Source organism: Triplophysa rosa, linkage group LG17 (assembly GCF_024868665.1).
Source record: "Triplophysa rosa linkage group LG17, Trosa_1v2, whole genome shotgun sequence".
In the NCBI taxonomy this organism is placed as follows: Eukaryota; Metazoa; Chordata; class Actinopteri; order Cypriniformes; family Nemacheilidae; genus Triplophysa; species Triplophysa rosa.
Window position 1 is genome coordinate 22260310 of NC_079906.1, and position 12897 is coordinate 22273206.

Below are 12897 nucleotides of genomic sequence, written 5' to 3' on the forward strand. Positions count from 1 at the left end.
TGTGCTTGTGAAGTGTACCTCGTCGTTTGCTGTGTTTCCTTACCTTGCCTAGTCAGTATACCTTGTTTTGTTTTATCCCCTGCCTCTTGTCGTGTATGTTATATATTCTTCTCCGTCATTTTATCAGTAAGTTCGAGATATCCTGTTTTCTTGTTTTGCCCCCTTGTGGGAAGTCTTTTGTTTCATGTTTTCATTTTAGTTACTATCGTGTCTTGTTTCCCTCCATTGCGGGGTTTTGTTATTAAAGTCTTGTCTTGTTACCCCTACCGCTGCCTGCGCTTGGGTTCTTCCTCTCGCTGTCACACCCCCCGGTCGTGACAGCATCCTTGACAGTCACACACATACCTTTACACAACACACAAAAATGCACATGCAGCACACACTATCAACAGTTCAGCATACTTTAATTCACAAATGTATATAATAAATTACTTTAAAAGATGTAAAAAGGTAAAAATCTGTTGGTACACACAAACAAACACACCTATTACTGCTGCTACTACTGATAGTTTTTACTATATATTCTATTCCCTTTTGTGCTATTGTTGGTTGGGCTGTCAGGGTGTTGTTCCAAACCTGTATAAATGTCTTTGTTCTGATGAACAAGAAACATATTTGGAAAAATGTTAGCAACTGACATTTCTGCGACATCATTGCCTGTCTGTTGAAAACAAAATGAGATATTTTGAAGAATTTAGGATAGCAATCAGTTCTGGGGCACCTTTGACTATACCATTGAATTTTGTCCTACTATGGTAGTCAGTGGTGTCCCAGAAATGTCAGTTGCTAACATTCTTTTTTTTTTACAGTGTATAAACTCATGTCTCTGCTTTAGAGCCAAAAATAATTCATAGAAGTTCATTATTAATATGCTGTGTTTCAATAATGTGTACATTTTGCGTGTTGACTTTGCTGAGGGTTGTGGTAAACAATGGTATGACACACCTTATACACACCTTAACCATCTGACTTTCAGTAATGTCGTGTTTCTTCCTCCCTTTTTATAAATAGATGCCATGTCCAAGAATAATGAACATGCATGCTTATATTTTTCATGGTGAAGACACTTTGGCCCAATAATAAAATATGCAAATGTGAACACACACACACACACACACACACACACACGCACACACACACAATCTGCTGCAAAAATGTGAATGTTTGATTAGTCCCGAGGCATATGAAATCCCTTAAGAAAACATGGGACATCTCCTCTTAAAAGTTCACGTAACTTTCTCATCCACCAAAATCTGAGAGGTGACTTTAGTTAAAAAACCATTCATAGATATCATGAGCTTCTTGATATTCCTTGTGTCTCGCTACATGATCGCAGGCCGTGCAAATCGCCAGAACAAACTCTTGATTCTGTAATATTAAATGAGGTCGTGCTGAGAAATGTCTCCTCCAGTTAAAGTACCTGCGATACGCATCTTCATCTCTGTCCAGCTGCGTCAGATATTCTGCCAGTGACTTTGCGTCTGGGAAGTCGTCCACGTGAATGAAGGCGTCACGCGGTGCAAACCTCTCATAGTTCTTTCTGGGAGGTCCCAGCACCACAGGTACAGTACCTGCTGACAGAGGTCCGTTAAACTTTTCCGTGATGTAGTCCTTGTGGATGGAATTCTCAAAAGACAGATAAAATTTGCAGCTGGCTATGGTGGGATAATAGTCTTCATCAGATAGTCTCCCAGCATAAGCGCTTCCAAACATGTGCACAGTGATGTACTTTTTAAGTTCATTGTAGTAAGTGTTCCTCTTGCCGACACCTGTATGGGCAGCATTGTTACTTACGATCCAACAGACCAGTTTGTCCTTTTTGGGAATTGTAAAATCCTCATTTGGAGTTTTGTTGCTGGTCAGTCTCAGCCGCACAGGAATGTCAGCGTCCTCTCTATAACTGAGAGTCAGATTAAAGAGGTTTTCAATCCCTGGAATTTTCTGCGTGTTTGTTGGCGATTCTAAATGAAGCCAGATCCACTTTTGGAACGGGGGACGAGGAGATGGTGGAAGGGTGGACAGGTCCCAACTAATACCCCGGTGATAAACAAGCACAGCGTCTGAACTGCTGTAGAGAGCTCTATCGTCCGTCAGGTGACAGCCGTCAATATTGTAAAGAGTTTTACAGTCCTTAAGATCAAATCTGTAATTTTCAGGCCAGACCCATAATAAAAGTACAGGTTTCTCCACTGTTTCATCAGCAATCGAGTTGTTCATCTCTTCATGGTGTCCATCTGAGTGTTGTTTGAATTGAGGTAGTCGAGGTGGACAGCTGGTCAGAGGTGAAGTCCAGAAATACAAGAGGCTGTGGTTTAGCCCCTCATACACCCGACAATGTATTGTTTAAATTGTTTAGCATAAAAATACTTTTTACATTGATATATACTGACGATGAAGATGAGCAACTTTTTTTTATTCATTCTCATTCAAATCAAAGAATGTCAAGCACAAGTTTAACTGGAATTCCTGTGGGCCGTCTGACTGGTTTAGTGGCTATTGCCGCTCTCGTCTCTCTGATCCTCTTGTATTTCTGGACTTCACCTCTGACCAGCTGTCCACCTCGACTACCTCAATTAAACAACACTCAGATGGACACCATGAAGAGATGAACAACTCGATTGCTGATGAAACAGTGGAGAAACCTGTACTTTTATTATGGGTCTGGCCTGAAAATTACAGATTTGATCTTAAGGACTGTAAAACTCTTTACAATATTGACGGCTGTCACCTGACGGACGATAGAGCTCTCTACAGCAGTTCAGACGCTGTGCTTGTTTATCACCGGGGTATTAGTTGGGACCTGTCCACCCTTCCACCATCTCCTCGTCCCCCGTTCCAAAAGTGGATCTGGCTTCATTTAGAATCGCCAACAAACACGCAGAAAATTAAGGGATTGAAAACCTCTTTAATCTGACTCTCAGTTATAGAGAGGACGCTGACATTCCTGTGCGGCTGAGACTGACCAGCAACAAAACTCCAAATGAGGATTTTACAATTCCCAAAAAGGACAAACTGGTCTGTTGGATCGTAAGTAAAATGCTGCCCATACAGGTGTCGGCAAGAGGAACACTTACTACAATGAACTTAAAAAGTACATCACTGTGCACATGTTTGGAAGCGCTTATGCTGGGAGACTATCTGATGAAGACTATTATCCCACCATAGCCAGCTGCAAATTTTATCTGTCTTTTGAGAATTCCATCCACAAGGACTACATCACGGAAAAGTTTAACGGACCTCTGTCAGCAGGTACTGTACCTGTGGTGCTGGGACCTCCCAGAAAGAACTATGAGAGGTTTGCACCGCGTGACGCCTTCATTCACGTGGACGACTTCCCAGACGCAAAGTCACTGGCAGAATATCTGACGCAGCTGGACAGAGATGAAGATGCGTATCGCAGGTACTTTAACTGGAGGAGACATTTCTCAGCACGACCTCATTTAATATTACAGAATCAAGAGTTTGTTCTGGCGATTTGCACGGCCTGCGATCATGTAGCGAGACACAAGGAATATCAAGAAGCTCATGATATCTATGAATGGTTTTTTAACTAAAGTCACCTCTCAGATTTTGGTGGATGAGAAAGTTACGTGAACTTTTAAGAGGAGATGTCCATGTTTTCTTAAGGGATTTCATATGCCTCGGGACTAATCAAACATTCACATTTTTGCAGCAGATTGTGTGTGTGTGCGTGTGTGTGTGTGTGTGTGTGTGTGTGTTCACATTTGCATATTTTATTATTGGGCCAAAGTGTCTTCACCATGAAAAATATAAGCATGCATGTTCATTATTCTTGGACATGGCATCTATTTATAAAAAGGGAGGAAGAAACACGACATTACTGAAAGTCAGATGGTTAAGGTGTGTATAAGGTGTGTCATACCATTGTTTACCACAACCCTCAGCAAAGTCAACACGCAAAATGTACACATTATTGAAACACAAGCATATTAATAATGAACTTCTATGAATTATTTTTGGCTCTAAAGCAGAGACATGAGTTTATACACTGTAAAAAAAAAAGAATGTTAGCAACTGACATTTCTGGGACACCACTGACTACCATAGTAGGACAAAATTCAATGGTATAGTCAAAGGTGCCCCAGAACTGATTGCTATCCTAAATTCTTCAAAATATCTCATTTTGTTTTCAACAGACAGGCAATGATGTCGCAGAAATGTCAGTTGCTAACATTTTTCCAAATATGTTTCTTGTTCATCAGAACAAAGACATTTATACAGGTTTGGAACAACACCCTGACAGCCCAACCCACCGACACAGGCATTCACTACTTACATTTGTGTACAGATGGTGAAACAATGTAAGCAGTACCATGTGACAGATATTTAAACATGTATTGTGTGTGACTGGCAAACTATGCTTTGTACTTTCTAAGGGCATACGTTTATAACAAATGTACACACACACACACAGTAAAAACAAAAGAAAATGAATCTGAGGATGATGTTGTAAAGTCTGTGTGCTGTCTGTTTATGCCATTTGTCTGCTGTTAGTGTCATTCTCTAAAGTACGTTGTTCTTTGTCACTCTCTGTCTGTTGGATTCTCCTTGTTTCTCTCTGTTGACACTGTACATATTGTCTGTCTGATTCTCCATTTTCTCAAATGTTTTAACTCTCTAACTCTGCCATTTTAATACATCTGTATGGCTGTCTGTGATTATACTTGTTTTTCACTCTTGCCTGACTGTCATTGTGTCCACCTAATTAATAATTATGACCTAATGAACAGTTAAGTTCAAATGTCTGTACATGCAGACACCATTAGGATTGTTGTCAAACTCTACTATAGAGTTAATTATAAACCCAAAGTACATTTGTGTGTCACAGTTTTTATACCTCTCCTAGGCCCACCACAGCATCCTTCCTCACAGCACTGGTACTGGAAGACCAGGGGTCTCTGGCTGTACTGATTCCAGCAGTTAATAAACATTACAGCAAAATGTTCTCTCACTGACTGCTCTCAGAATTGGAATACACATGAAATAAAACAAGTAATAACAATAGCACAAAAGGGAATAGAATATACAGGTGCTGGTCATATAATTAGAATATCATCAAAAAGTTGATTTATTTCACTAATTCCATTCAAAAAGTGAAACTTGTATATTATATTCATTCATTACACACAGACTGATATATTTCAAATGTTTATTTCTTTTAATTTGATGATTATAACTCTATACTCTCAAACGTTTGTGTTTTCAGTCCCCCAAAACGCTGTTGTCGTGTAAAAGAACAGCCAAAACGCATAAAAAGTTTTCCGTTTTTAGTTGAAAACGCTGTTGTGTAAACGGCCTCTTAAAGCACACCGTTCTTAAAGTCTCTCCACTTATAAAGCACGTATAGAGCAAAAGCTTTGGATAAAAGCGTCTGACAAATGAATAAATGTAAATGTGTTTGAAATGTTTAGTTGACTAGCCATAAAATCGCGTAAAACAAGACGACGAAGAACAGCACCCTCTCCTGGACAAAATCCATATAACTACTGGGTTCCGACCTGTTTGGAGTATTTTAAAGGCTGAGTAAGCAATCCTGTCCAGAAACGTTTTTTGTCATGCTGGTTGGAAGTCTCTTAACATCCTGATAGCAATCAATAAGTAAAGCGAAACATTGGTATTTTTATGATTATATATCTTCTGTGAAAGGCGTAGGGTCAAAAAACGTTGGACCAATTACTGCCCTCGGTCCGAGGGCAATGATACGTCATGTGTACATTTTCAGTCAGCGTATTTTGCATCCCACTGCGCACCCTGTTCACACAGACATACGTCATCGGCGCGCTCATGTGCGATATGCAGGCAGCGGGACAATGGCGGACAGAGAGCAGGTAACTGGAGATGTTTGTTATTGTAGTAATGTAATTCACTTTGTACTGTAATCCCTGATAGCACACATATATGGAGGACTAAACCTGCAAAAATGATAAATAAATGAATGTATAAATAAATAAATATATAAACGAATAAATGTAATAATATGAAAATAAATACAGGAATGAATGGTTTGATAAAACAAAATAATTCGTTTTAGCTATTATTGATCTTAGCTTTAACTTTTCTTTTCATTTTTTAAATTGATTTATTATTTTTTGTGTCCATTTTTAATTATTTTTAATTATTATTATTATTTATTTTTAGATTATTTTATTTATCATTTCCTTTTATTTTTACATTTATTTATTTATACGTTTATTTATTTTTATATTTATTTATTATCGCATGTATTTATTTCCACTTTTATTTATTTATTCTTGAATTTATTCTTACTTTTCTGTGTCTTGTATGATAATTAGATGGGTTGGTCTTGCCTACTATTGGTTCAGCGTAGATTGAAGCGTTTGATCGATTACTCTTGACTTGTTTTGGACTAACGTCACGTCACTCACTGATCGTTTGCTTCGTGTATAACGTTAAGTAACTATGGCGGGCGCACAATTAGCTAGAGAGTTACAGCATTTAGCCAATGAAGTCGATAACCATGCATCAAATGACTATGTGTCATTCAGATTAGATGCATTTATTGAGGATTTATTACAGATTGACGGAGAGATAAATGACAAAGTTCTTCAAAATCTGTGCGAGTCAGGGGGTGCTAAGGTGGTGACCAAGTTCCGGTTACAGGTCCTCTGCCAAAGAGGTGCATGAACGACCTCAGCAGATTCGTCGATTCTGAAAGCACAAGACGACTTGATATTAAGATGTCTAATAAACACAGACTTTCTTGTTACATGATTTTGACATTCTTGTTAAGATTGCAAATTATTGGTATGATCGCCCGTAACGGCTGAAGCGAGGTGAAAAAATAAATAAAGCGATTTGACACGGGATTCGTACCCATACAATAAAGTGAGGCAGCGTGTCACTACGGTAACAATCACACTAAGCTATTTCGCAATGCTAGCTGCTGCGGATCTTTGCAATAATATCAAGATGTCACACAACAATATGCAGCTGGATGAATCAAGGGAATATGCCCGTTTTAACTTGTGACCTCTGTGTTATTTATCTCTTATGGAATGTAGTTTACGAGTACCGTTTAGTAACCACGTCTTTTTAGAAGGAATGGTTTCCATTTGATGGCCCCTGTAGTGAAAGAACGATGCTCATTACTACCGTGTTAACTTGTGACTTAAGTTCACTATGTCTCAATTCATTTACATTATGTTACATTAAATCTTTACGCTTTTTCTAACCGAAAGGCTGCTTATAACTATCACTTTGACAAAGCGTTAGCTTGCGACTTCGGTTTACAAGCTCATCTGTGTAGTTAAACCTTATTACATTTTGTGCTTTATGATTTTCACCAGTTGAACTGTAACACCACCATAGCACCCTCTGACTCGCACAGACTTTGAATGTGCTGCAAAGAGGCTAACAACCGAGGGAGAACTTTGTCATTTATCTCGCCGTCAATCTGTAATAAATCATCAATAAGTGCATCTAATCTAAATGACACATAGTCATTTGATGCATGGTTATCGACTTCATTGGCTAAATGCTGTAACTCTCTAGCTAATTGTGCGCCCGCCATAGTTACTTAACGTTATACACGAAGCAAACGATCAGTGAGTGACGTGACGTTAGTCCAAAACAAGTCAAGAGTAATCGATCAAACGCTTCAATCTACGCTGAACCAATAGTAGGCAAGACCAACCCATCTAATTATCATACAAGACACAGAAAAGTAAGAATAAATACAAGAATAAATAAATAAAAGTGGAAATAAATACATGCGATAATAAATAAATATAAAAATAAATAAACGTATAAATAAATAAATGTAAAAATAAAAGGAAATGATAAATAAAATAATCTAAAAATAAAAATAATAATAATTAAAAATAATTAAAAATGGACACAAAAAATAATAAATCAATTTAAAAAATGAAAAGAAAAGTTAAAGCTAAGATCAATAATAGCAAAACGAATTATTTTGTTTTATCAAACCATTCATTCCTTTATTTATTTTCATATTATTACATTTATTCGTTTATATATTTATTTATTTATACATTCATTTATTTATAATTTTTGCAGGTTTAGTCCTCCATACACATACATCTGGTTTACGTCTATTTGACGTCTGCATTTACATCTGCAAGACATCTACAATACATCGTTTGCTCATCTGCAATACGTCTCGGAGATGTCTGCTGTCAGACATCATATAGACATCTAGAAGATGTCTGTAAGATGTTTATGATTTAGAATGGATGTACAACAGCTCTTTCTAAGATGTTTAGCAGATGTTTTTAAGCAGCAGATCTCCAGATCTTTAGCAGACGTATTACAGACGTTCAGACGTCTCCGAGACGTATTGCAGATGAGCAAACTATGTATTTAAAATGTCTTGCAGATGTAAATGCAGACGTCATATAGACGTAAACCAGATGGATTGTGCTATCTGGGATGTTTTCTCACTGGTGAATGTGACATGACTTCACTGGAACCCATCCAACAGCTTCTGGTCTGTGTTTTGGAGGAGACGTGGCTTTGGATGGTGATTCGCGAGAGGGAGGGATCGTATGATTGCAGTGCTAGCAGGCAAACGTTAACATTTTCCAAATGATCTACTCTGCCTTTAACGCAGATGTTTGCATGTATTTGAGCATGCTCACATTTCTTTGACTTTTTAGGACAACAGAAGAATTGATATTAGGTATCTGGTGAGAGACCGAACCTACACTAACTTTCATAGGGGGAATATCATATAGCGAGGTTATGTTTCTCATTGCCCTGACGTAAACACAGGGAACAAGGAACAAGGAACAGAGAAACGATACACACCCCAGGTATCTAACTACACAGATCCTGTCAGCACACGAGAATGCAGGTGTTTGTCTGAAGAGAGATGAATGTGTTTTTCTTGTAAATGAGGTACAGAACCAAATTTAATGTGTACGGGTGGAAGATAGCTAGATGTCAGGTCAGTGGGGGGCAATGTTACCAACATTTACCTTTGTGTCTTTTGTGTTCTACAGTCTGCGTAAATGATGAAAGCATTTTAAATGTCTCTTTCACAGACATCTTCACAAATCATCATCAAAATTGTAAAATAGATCAATATAAAATGCATTTGACTTGTTAACAGTTTTTCTTTCTTTACAAACTTCTTGTTTCAATTATTTATTCAAATGACGGGAGACCTTGGCACATTTTATTACAAGCCGTTTAGTCCTGGCATCAGATCTTGATGGACCAGTAAAGGTGTGTTGGAAAACTGAGCCGACTGTAGTGTTTGAACACTGAACTGTGATTGGTCAGTATGATGCATGAGATTTCAAGCACTGAAGCGTGACAGAACAATGACATTCTCATATTCTCATGCAACTCTTATGAAGTGTTTTCTGTGTCTACAACAGCGGTTATTTCCTGGTGTGGAACACAACAAACATTTATTCTAAGAAGCTTAGAAAACAGGTGAGTAAAAGTATCTACATTCGTTTTAGAGTCTTATTTACTCATGAGAAACTGAAACAGCTTTCAGCCGATATTACCAATGGAGAATGGCTTTTTTATTTGTCGTTATAGCTGCAAATTGATTGGTCATAAAATCATGTCATGAGATGCCTTTAGGCAAGTAACTGTGGTTTAGCCCCTCATACACCCGACAATGTATTGTTTAAATTGTTTAGCATAAAAATACTTTTTACATTGATATATACTGACGATGAAGATGAGCAACTTTTTTTTATTCATTCTCATTCAAATCAAAGAATGTCAAGCACAAGTTTAACTGGAATTCCTGTGGGCCGTCTGACTGGTTTAGTGGCTATTGCCGCTCTCGTCTCTCTGATNAATTATTATTATTTTTTATTTTTAGATTATTTTATTTATCATTTCCTTTTATTTTTACATTTATTTATTTATACGTTTATTTATTTTTATATTTATTTATTATCGCATGTATTTATTTCCACTTTTATTTATTTATTCTTGTATTTATTCTTACTTTTCTGTGTCTTGTATGATAATTAGATGGGTTGGTCTTGCCTACTATTGGTTCAGCGTAGATTGAAGCGTTTGATCGATTACTCTTGACTTGTTTTGGACTAACGTCACGTCACTCACTGATCGTTTGCTTCGTGTATAACGTTAAGTAACTATGGCGGGCGCACAATTAGCTAGAGAGTTACAGCATTTAGCCAATGAAGTCGATAACCATGCATCAAATGACTATGTGTCATTCAGATTAGATGCATTTATTGAGGATTTATTACAGATTGACGGGAGATAAATGACAAAGTTCTTCAAAATCTGTGCGAGTCAGGGGGTGCTAAGGTGGTGACCAAGTTCCGGTTACAGGTCCTCTGCCAAAGAGGTGCATGAACGACCTCAGCAGATTCGTCGATTCTGAAAGCACAAGACGACTTGATATTAAGATGTCTAATAAACACAGACTTTCTTGTTACATGATTTTGACATTCTTGTTAAGATTGCAAATTATTGGTATGATCGCCCGTAACGGCTGAAGCGAGGTGAAAAAATAAATAAAGCGATTTGACACGGGATTCGTACCCATACAATAAAGTGAGGCAGCGTGTCACTACGGTAACAATCACACTAAGCTATTTCGCAATGCTAGCTGCTGCGGATCTTTGCAATAATATCAAGATGTCACACAACAATATGCAGCTGGATGAATCAAGGGAATATGCCCGTTTTAACTTGTGACCTCTGTGTTATTTATCTCTTATGGAATGTAGTTTACGAGTACCGTTTAGTAACCACGTCTTTTTAGAAGGAATGGTTTCCATTTGATGGCCCCTGTAGTGAAAGAACGATGCTCATTACTACCGTGTTAACTTGTGACTTAAGTTCACTATGTCTCAATTCATTTACATTATGTTACATTAAATCTTTACGCTTTTTCTAACCGAAAGGCTGCTTATAACTATCACTTTGACAAAGCGTTAGCTTGCGACTTCGGTTTACAAGCTCATCTGTGTAGTTAAACCTTATTACATTTTGTGCTTTATGATTTTCACCAGTTGAACTGTAACACCACCATAGCACCCTCTGACTCGCACAGACTTTGAATGTGCTGCAAAGAGGCTAACAACCGAGGGAGAACTTTGTCATTTATCTCGCCGTCAATCTGTAATAAATCATCAATAAGTGCATCTAATCTGAATGACACATAGTCATTTGATGCATGGTTATCGACTTCATTGGCTAAATGCTGTAACTCTCTAGCTAATTGTGCGCCCGCCATAGTTACTTAACGTTATACACGAAGCAAACGATCAGTGAGTGACGTGACGTTAGTCCAAAACAAGTCAAGAGTAATCGATCAAACGCTTCAATCTACGCTGAACCAATAGTAGGCAAGACCAACCCATCTAATTATCATACAAGACACAGAAAAGTAAGAATAAATACAAGAATAAATAAATAAAAGTGGAAATAAATACATGCGATAATAAATAAATATAAAAATAAATAAACGTATAAATAAATAAATGTAAAAATAAAAGGAAATGATAAATAAAATAATCTAAAAATAAAAATAATAATAATTAAAAATAATTAAAAATGGACACAAAAAATAATAAATCAATTTAAAAAATGAAAAGAAAAGTTAAAGCTAAGATCAATAATAGCTAAAACGAATTATTTTGTTTTATCAAACCATTCATTCCTGTATTTATTTTCATATTATTACATTTATTCGTTTATATATTTATTTATTTATACATTCATTTATTTATAATTTTTGCAGGTTTAGTCCTCCATACACATACATCTGGTTTACGTCTATTTGACGTCTGCATTTACATCTGCAAGACATCTACAATACATCGTTTGCTCATCTGCAATACGTCTCGGAGATGTCTGCTGTCAGACATCATATAGACATCTAGAAGATGTCTGTAAGATGTTTATGATTTAGAATGGATGTACAACAGCTCTTTCTAAGATGTTTAGCAGATGTTTTTAAGCAGCAGATCTCCAGATCTTTAGCAGACGTATTACAGACGTTCAGACGTCTCCGAGACGTATTGCAGATGAGCAAACTATGTATTTAAAATGTCTTGCAGATGTAAATGCAGACGTCATATAGACGTAAACCAGATGGATTGTGCTATCTGGGATGTTTTCTCACTGGTGAATGTGACATGACTTCACTGGAACCCATCCAACAGCTTCTGGTCTGTGTTTTGGAGGAGACGTGGCTTTGGATGGTGATTCGCGAGAGGGAGGGATCGTATGATTGCAGTGCTAGCAGGCAAACGTTAACATTTTCCAAATGATCTACTCTGCCTTTAACGCAGATGTTTGCATGTATTTGAGCATGCTCACATTTCTTTGACTTTTTAGGACAACAGAAGAATTGATATTAGGTATCTGGTGAGAGACCGAACCTACACTAACTTTCATAGGGGGAATATCATATAGCGAGGTTATGTTTCTCATTGCCCTGACGTAAACACAGGGAACAAGGAACAAGGAACAGAGAAACGATACACACCCCAGGTATCTAACTACACAGATCCTGTCAGCACACGAGAATGCAGGTGTTTGTCTGAAGAGAGATGAATGTGTTTTTCTTGTAAATGAGGTACAGAACCAAATTTAATGTGTACGGGTGGAAGATAGCTAGATGTCAGGTCAGTGGGGGGCAATGTTACCAACATTTACCTTTGTGTCTTTTGTGTTCTACAGTCTGCGTAAATGATGAAAGCAAAAATAATTAAAAATGGACACAAAAAATAATAAATCAATTTAAAAAATGAAAAGAAAAGTTAAAGCTAAGATCAATAATAGCTAAAACGAATTATTTTGTTTTATCAAACCATTCATTCCTGTATTTATTTTCATATTATTACATTTATTCGTTTATATATTTATTTATTTATACATTCATTTATTTAT

General features: G+C 37.1%; 1 protein-coding gene and 1 pseudogene across 1 annotated transcript; one reads left to right on the plus strand and one right to left on the minus strand.

Moving 5' to 3' along the window:
* Positions 1–387: 387 nt before the first annotated feature.
* On the minus strand, positions 388–2420 carry LOC130567625 (4-galactosyl-N-acetylglucosaminide 3-alpha-L-fucosyltransferase 9-like). The gene is made up of 2 exons (XM_057355865.1): positions 2391–2420; positions 388–2319 (listed from the first exon to the last, which is right to left on the minus strand). Exons 1-2 carry the CDS (start codon positions 2418–2420, stop codon positions 1267–1269), a joined length of 1083 nt encoding a protein of 360 aa, XP_057211848.1. The 3' UTR covers positions 388–1266.
* Positions 2322–3607, plus strand: LOC130568525 (4-galactosyl-N-acetylglucosaminide 3-alpha-L-fucosyltransferase 9-like; annotated as a pseudogene).
* Positions 3608–12897: the final 9290 nt, after the last annotated feature.